The following is an 8,542-nucleotide window of genomic DNA, read 5'->3' as shown; positions in this document are numbered from 1 at the left end:
CAAAGGGACCATGTATTATGCGATTTTGAGTGCAAACCTCCTTCCATCAGCAAGGGCATTGAAGATGGAACGTGGCTGGGTCTTCCAGCATGATAATGATCAAAAACATACTGCCCGGGCAACGAAGGAGTGGCTTCGTAAGAAGCATTTCAAGGTCCTGGAGTGGCCTAGCCAGTCTCCAGATCTCAACCCCATAGAAAACCTTTGGAGGGAGTTGAAAGTCCGTGTTGCCCAGCGACAGCCCCAAAAGACAATTACAGGCCTCTCTCATCTTTTTAAGTGGGAGAACTTGCACAATTGGTGGCTGACTAAATACTTTTTTGCCCCACTGTATATGTTAACACTACTACTATTACTACTACTGTTTAGCATTCTTGTGTGTTAGTCTTATATAAGGACAGTAAGGGGCTGTTCAGAACTCTCATTCTCCTTTATATTACCCTCTTACATGGTTTTATATCTCCTTGTTTAATTTTTTTTTTTCAGTTCATTGAGGGGGTTACAGTGTTCCATATCCAATAACACACTTACTTTACAAGATGTTGTGCATGTAAGGTGGTGAAAATATGTACACTGCAAACCAGCTTTTGTCAGCCTCTTTAACATGAAGGAACCCATGAAATAAATTTCAGGTCTCAGGAAACCTCTTCTAATATTATACAGTTACTACAGTTTATGAGACATTATCGTGAACAGTAAATTGTAGATATAAAGATTAAAAAAAAAATGTGCTGTACTAAGGGCTGCTTTATATTATTTTCAATAAACATAATGAAATGAAATAAATGGCCAGAAAATAAACACAGTTAAAATAGTACTGTTCTCTTTATTGGCTGATACGTGGGAAAGCTACCCTACATTGATGGTTATAGGAGACGTGGCCCCTTACACTCGGTGGTCAGTGGGAAGAATACCCCTGTTACAGATGCCTGAAAAGTAGTAGTTTATCTGAGAGAAAATAATTGCCCATTGCTCCTGGGAAATTTAGCAACCTTTGGAGGAACCCTGGTTGAGAAAGGCTGTTATATGCATAAGAGATGTAGCAACTGCAACAGAAACATTTTTGGGATAAAACAAAAGTTTATTTTGCCTTTTAAACTGTGTAATAGTTCTCATGGAGTGGAAGCTTAACATAAAACCATGAAGTGTGTTTTCAGGCTGGATGTTGGTAGTACATGCTCATTTGTGTTTAGGGGTAATAGGACGCTTGTTGCGTTTCTCTGATTTCAGATATCCACTCAACTTTGGACGGGTGGCAAGGTGTTGAATGTAAGCTGAGAGGAGAGGGAAGGAAGCTAAACATTTTGGGTCAAGGTCAAGGTGACAATGAAGCATGTCCAGGAGATTGTAGTCAGCATATGAGATCTGCAACAACAAAAGCATGAAACATCAGCTTCAAATCTCATACAATCTATTTCGTTTTAACGGTTTTAACCGATCCCAATGCTCATTTCTATTTCCCAACTATATTTTATTGCTGTGGCCCTGTTTGGGACTTTTCTACTTTCTCCATGCTTGTCTTGGTTGCACCTTGTGTGTCAGAGTGTGACAGGAGGTCACCAGAACATAAAGAAAAGGTAACCTGAAAGTTGATTCTGTTAAGAATGGCTAGAAAAGAATATCTAAGAGAAATATTTGCTACAATTTGATTTTAAAGCTGCATGCACCCCATTTCCCACAAATAACAGCTTTTTTTTATCCAACTAGTCCTTGCTTCTTTTTATTAATACCTACATTATCTATCTGCCTAACATTGAAGACAAATACTACCATTTTCTAAGTCAAAAATAAATCATCTAGAGAAACACTTCTGAATTGCTTTTAAAGTATCGCTTACAGTGAAAAACCTATCCTAGGTCAGGTAGAAATATCAGAGATAGCACAAAATATGATTCTATATCAATATTTTGAAATCTGCCTCCTCTGGTATTTCATCACTTAATGCCAACACTTCCATTGTATATTTGGTTTTAAATTTAAACATTTAAATAAAGTGCCACACCACTGCTATTCTAATAAATGTCAGATGGAAAATCCAAAAAGTATCCAATGCATTTCTAGGGATAAATAGACTACAACAGAACTAGTGAATAGTGTGTTTACAAGCACAGGTCTTGTCAGCAGCTGGTTTGACATTGTTGTCAATCAAGTCTTGATGATAGGGGACTCTTGGACCCTCAAAATGTATTGGCTACCTTTTGGATTGTCCCACTGATTTTTATAAAGTTGTATCTGGACCTCTTAGCAGCAATTTCAATTTTGGTTACATTACACTACAAGCCAAAGAGACCATGGAGATCCTCTAGGGTGTAGAAGCTGCTTGCCCAGGAACCAAATTATATACATCAACATCAATACTTAAAGATAGCAATACCTGTGAGATAACCCTATGGGTGCAGCGCTATTTTTACATTTTCCTCAACTAAGTTTATATTGAAGAAGCTGTGCAAATAAAGGTAGATAACACATTTCTACCAGGGTTGAGTATCTGCTTGGAATTCTACTTGTGTAGTATTATTAACCTCCCTAACGGTATTCCCGAGTGTAGCTCGGGGTAAACTGTCTATACCAAAAGCGGTAACCCCGAGCTACACTCGGGCTTACCATGCGGCGCTGCATAGGGAGTCCCTGCAGCACTTACCTTGTCCTTGGCTCCCGCGATGTGTCCCCTGCAGCGTCCCCGGCCATCTCCTCCGGGTGATGCCAGAATCCGCCTCCTGTGTTCCGGTCCCTGTGACGTCGGGACGTACGGGCACCGCCAGCGGCGGGAAATTTGAAAATTTAAAAAAAATTTCATTTTTTTCAAACTGATTTTACATAGTAAAACATTGCTGTTTCAACCTATTTCACATACATTTTGTCCCTAGTGCTTTGTCCTGTCCCCTGTCTGCATTTTGATTGTTCTTTCTGCCTGGAAACGTAGAAAAGTCCATGGCGTCCAAAAAGTGTCCCTTTAGGTCAAAAGCGGGTTTAGATCAGCTAGAGAACAGCGATAGTAAATCAGAACCACTTGCAGAATTGAGTGATAATGATTCGTGGAGAAATTTGTCATCAGACACTGAAAACAATTTTGCGACTTTGCTCAGTGATGTGCGAACTTGGTGCTATATTTCAAATTTCAGTGTTTTTGGTTTGATTATATTATTGAATTAAATGTATGATTTAGAATCTTGTTCAGACAGATTTCAGTGAGTTATTCCTAAAAATTACAGCCTACAATAAAAAAACTACATATTTCCATGCAAAATAATGGTACCGCTTTCAGCACCAAAAATATGAAATAATCATACCGCTAGGGAGGTTAAAAGGCTTTGTCCATTTCTCCATGTCAAAATGGTAAAAGGGAACCTGCTGAGCAGAGTAGGGACAGTTTAATTTGTGAATTCTTCTCTGCTGTCTTTCTTCATACATTTTCTCTGGACCTGTGCTCGGATTTCTGGTAAAGTGTAGGTGGAGGAGAACACTAAAGATACCAAACATTGAGAACTTCAGAACTTTTAAATTGTGAGGATCACTGAAGTAAGTGTAGTTTACACTCACATCCACCATTTGGTAGTTTGAGGTGGAGTCACTCTTTTAACCACTTCCAGACCGGACACTTTTACCCCCTTCCTGACCAGGGCAATTTTCAGCTTTCAGCGCTATCACCCTTTGAATGACAATTGCGCGGTCATGCAACACTGTACCCAAATGAATTTTTTACCATTTTTTTGAGACAGATAAAGCTTTATTTTGGTGGTATTTATTCACCACTTCGATTTTTATTTTTTTTGCTATGTAAATGAAAACGTCCAAAAATATTGAAAAAAAGAGTTTTTTAAAAAAACATTTTGCAAATAAATAATATTTCATCATAAATCTTGGCCAAAATTTATTCCGTTATCTTTTTAGTAAAAAAAAAAAATCCAAATTAGTTTATAACTAAAAATTATAATTTTTTAACTTTTTTTTTTTACATTTTTATTTTATTTTTTTATATTATTATTTTTTATTTTTATTTATTTTTTTACATACTGTCACCGTAGCAGTACAGTGTTACCATGGTGACACTGTACTACTTGTGGGGGGTGATGAAGATTTATTTTTTTTTTTACACTGATTGCTTTTACACCCATATAGGATGTAAAAGCAATCATTTCTCTTTCTCTCTGTCTGCATTCTTGCACTCATTGAGAAGTACTGAGTGAGCTGTGATCAGTCACAGCTTGTCACATGGTACAAGGCTGTTGTGAATAGCCTTGTACCATGTGACCTCTGTGATCTTTCACAGATTTCACAGGTAGTAAGCAATGATGTCACAAATTACTTTGCATGTGATCACTGATTGGCCAATCAGTGATCACATGATCGGGACCTCGTACAGAGGTCCCATTCGACGATCGGTGTTTCACTGTGCCCGGAGGACACAGCGGGCACCGGATCGCGGTGCTACGCGCTCCCAGGGAGCGGCCACCCGACCCTGCAGTGCCACCATCCGGCCGTTTATATGCAACGGCCAGTCAGGAAGTGGTTAACCACTTCTAGACCGGACACTTTTACCTCCTTCCTGACCAGGGCCATTTTCAGCTTTCAGCGCTATCACACTTTGAATGACAATTGCGCGGTCATGCAACACTGTACCCAAATGAATTTTTTACCATTTTTTTTAGACAGATAAAGCTTTATTTTGGTGGTATTTATTCACCACTGGGATTTTTATTTTTTTTTGCTTTGTAAATGAAAAAGTCCAAAAATATTGAAAAAAAGAGTTTTTTAAAAAAACATTTTGCAAATAAATAATATTTCATCATAAATCTTGGCCAAAATTTATTCCGTTATCTTTTTAGTAGAAAAAAAAATCCAAATTAGTTTATAACTAAAAATTATAATTTTTAAACTTTTTTTTTTACATTTTTATTTTATTTTTTTATATTATTATTTTTTATTTTTATTTATTTTTTTACATACTGTCACCGTAGCAGTACAGTGTTACCATGGTGACACTGTACTACTTGTGGGGGGTGATGAAGATTTATTTATTTTTTTTTACACTGATTGCTTTTACACCCATATAGGATGTAAAAGCAATCATTTCTCTTTCTCTCTGTGTGCATTCTTGCACTCATTGAGAAGTACTGAGTGAGCTGTGATCGGTCACAGCTTGTCACATGGTACAAAGCTGTTGTGAATAGCCTTGTACCATGTGACCTCTGTGATCATTCACAGATTTCACACGTAGTAAGCAATGATGTCACAAACGACTTTGCATGTGATCACTGATTGGCCAATCAGTGATCACATGATCGGGACCTCGTACAGAGGTCCTATTCAACGATCGGTGTTTCACTGTGTCCGGAGGACACAGTGGGCACCGGATCGCGGTTCTGCGCGCTCCCAGGGAGCGGCCACTCGACCCTGCAGTGCCACCATCCGGCCGTTTATATGCAACGGCCGGTCAGGAAGTGGTTAACCACTTCTAGACCGGACACTTTTACCCCCTTCCTGACCAGGGCCATTTTCAGCTTTCAGCGCTATCACACTTTGAATGACAATTGCGCGGTCATGCAACACTGTACCCAAATGAATTTTTTACCATTTTTTTGAGACAGATAAAGCTTTATTTTGGTGGTATTTATTCACCGCTGGGATTTTTATTTTTTTTGCTATGTAAATGAAAATGTCCAAAAATTTAGAAAAAAAGGTTTTTTTTTATAAAATTTTGCAAATAAATAATATTTCATCATAAATCTTTGCCAAAATTTATTTTATTATCTTTTTAGTAAAAAAAAAATCCAAATTAGTTTATAACCAAACATTTTAATTTTTAAACATTTTTTTTTACATTTTTATTTTATTTTTTTTATATTATTATTTTTTATTTTTATTTTTTTTTTTACATACTGTCACCCTAGCAGTACAGTGTCACCATGGTGACACTGTACTACTTGTGGGGGGTGATGAAGATTTTTTTTTTTTTTTTTACACATTGCTTTTACACCCATATAGGATGTAAAAGCAATCATTTCTCTTTCTCTCTGTGTGCATTCTTGCACTCATTGAGAAGTACTGAGTGAGCTGTGATTGGTCACAGCTTGTCACATGGTACAAGGCTGTTGTGAATAGCCTTGTACCATGTGACCTCTGTGATCATTCACAGATTTCACACGTAGTAAGCAATGATGTCACAAGTGACATCATGCTTACTACTTTGCATGTGATCACTGATTGGCCAATCAGTGATCACATGATCGGAACCTCGTACAGAGGTCCTGTCCGACGATCTGTGTTTCACTGTGTCCGGAGGACACAGCGGGCACCGGATCGCGGTGCTGCGCGCTCCGAGGGAGCGCGCACAAGCAGGGTGCGGGAGGCCGTTTATAAACGGCCACCCGACCCTGCACTGCCACCGTCCAGCCGTTTATATGCAACGGACGGTCGGGAAGTGGTTAAGTAGTGCTGTTACTTCCTCACTGTATGACATAACTGTAGGTACAGTATATATGCTGTGTCTATCAGTTCCTCTTACAAAACTACACTTACAAGAAAAGTGTAGGGGCTCATTTACACCTGCTTCAAAATTTGGCATTGGACATTCTTTTTTAACGTGCTCTGAATGACAATCAAAGCACCTGTCACTAAATAAAATGGTAAGCTTACAGTCCTAAAACAAATGAAAGTGTTAAAAATGCATGAAACAACTGTCAGAATCAAACAATGGGGAACAAGACCCTACCTGTCGGAACGATGTAGGAACGCTGACGTCACCTTACTCGTATCATCACACACCACGTGACTTCACCACGTGACCTCTTATGAAGTCACATGGTGTGTGACGATACGCGTAAGGTGACGTCAGTGTTCCTACATTGTTTCGACAGGCAGGGTCTTGCTCTCCATTGTTTGATTCTGACAGCTGTTTCATGCGTTTTTAACACTATTTTCATGTCAGTTCATATGCTTTAATAAATATTTGCCTTTTAAAGAAGCCTACTGCACTATGGTCTACTTTTTGGTTGTCAAGCTTTATCCACAAAGTTGACTGTACTGAAATCGGGTGCCATTTGTAAAGGTCCAGTGGTGATTCATAATGGGAAGAGTGCACAGAGGAGCAAGTTATGTATTACCCCCACTAATAGGGGAGATGCTTTGTTTGACCTGTGTCCACATATAGGTCCATGCAAGAAGGTGAGAGTCCACCTGGAAGTCTATGTTCACTGTGGGGATTCACATGTACAGTATTGAAGATTTACAGCACTGGGATTTTGGGCTCAATCACCAGCAGGCAGATTTTTCACTTATTTGGGTTTTTTTTGAAGAACTGTGTTTATTTTTGATCATATTTTGGGACTATCAGTCACGTTTTTGTTCGTATATTCATATGTATTGATTTATGCTAGCAGAGCAACACTTTCATTTCTGTTTTCTATGTTTACACACATAACACGTGTTCGCAGCTGCTCATCCATTATTATTCTCAATATTTGGCAGCGCACGATTTTCTTTTGCCTTTAAGCTTACAGTCCTGTTTACACATTGCGTTTGCCTTTCTTTGCTTCACTTCAAAAAATATACCTCATGTCGTATTTCTTGGCACTTCAAAGCATCTCCAAAGCCTCCTTAGAAGTCTGAAAAAGCTTCACTTTGTTTTGGAGGTATTGCAGATATGAGATATCCCAGGATGCACTGGGAAACCAGCAAGCGAACTAGAATGATGTCATCAACAGCCATCTCCGGTTCATGTGTATATATTCTGGGAGTGTCTGGTGCAGACATCACATCTGGTGTGCAGCGTGGAGCGTCATGAAGATGAGCGGGGTTCAGACAGGAGTGGGGCAACTAGCAGATGGCACATGCAGTGTGCAATATGGGAACGCAATAGTGGAAAGTGAACGGGAACCAGATAGAGAAGAGTGGCAGATTATCAGCAGAGCTCGGGGACCAGAGCAGGAGACATTAGATATTTCACATGTGGTGTGCAGCATTGGAGCAATATAGCAGGAGGGGAGAAGGGACCAGAGAGAGAGGAGGAACAGCAAACCAGATGATCAGCAGAGCTGGGGGTTACTGCTGAGTGAGGGATCAGCAGAGCTGGGGATTACTCATCAAAGCATTTTGAAGCAGTAGGCGCTTAAATGTGTGTTAAAGTCGAAGCAATTGTAAATGAGCCCTAAGGGTTTAATAATCATGAAACATGTTTCAGAGCAAAAATAATTTGTTTTGACTGATGTTACCTTATCTCCCACTACAAATTTGGTTCCATTTGCATTATTAGAAAGTATCCTTTCAAATGGTGAAAGCTGATTACATAGATCCTTCAAGTATTTCTCCTTCCCAGTTTCCTGTGAAATTAAAATAATTACATGTTAACAGTGCTTTCTAAAATAGCATTATACACACTATACAGTATATGCATACATATTATATACATATACTTAAAGTGTATCTAATGGCAAAACTCTTATTAAAATTCTGAATGAGAGGAGTGGTGAGAGGTGATAAGCTCTCTCAGATTTTTGCTGTCTTTGTCCCTGTTTTAGAAATTCACTCTATTTGTCCTTTTGGC

The 8,542-nt window shown here is 38.9% G+C and overlaps 1 protein-coding gene across 1 annotated transcript in view; it reads right to left on the bottom strand.

Moving 5' to 3' along the window:
• Positions 1-806: 806 nt before the first annotated feature.
• LOC149454433 (glutathione S-transferase P 1-like) overlaps positions 807-8,542 on the bottom strand; it is an 87,826-nt gene continuing 80,090 nt past the window's right edge. Inside the window, exons 6-7 of the mRNA XM_089687553.1 lie at positions 8,211-8,318; positions 807-1,365 (exon numbers count right to left, since the gene is read on the bottom strand). Coding sequence (XP_089543679.1) covers positions 1,180-1,365; positions 8,211-8,318 — 294 coding nt within the window. The 3' untranslated portion in view covers positions 807-1,179. The remainder of the gene's footprint in view (positions 1,366-8,210; positions 8,319-8,542) is intronic.

This window comes from Staurois parvus, unplaced genomic scaffold (assembly GCF_062004578.1).
Source record: "Staurois parvus isolate SC_StPar_1 unplaced genomic scaffold, SC_StPar_1.0 ptg000430l, whole genome shotgun sequence".
NCBI classification, from domain to species: domain Eukaryota; kingdom Metazoa; phylum Chordata; class Amphibia; order Anura; family Ranidae; genus Staurois; species Staurois parvus.
The sequence above is the reverse complement of the archived record's forward strand: the minus strand, read 5'-3'. Positions and strand labels throughout refer to the sequence as shown.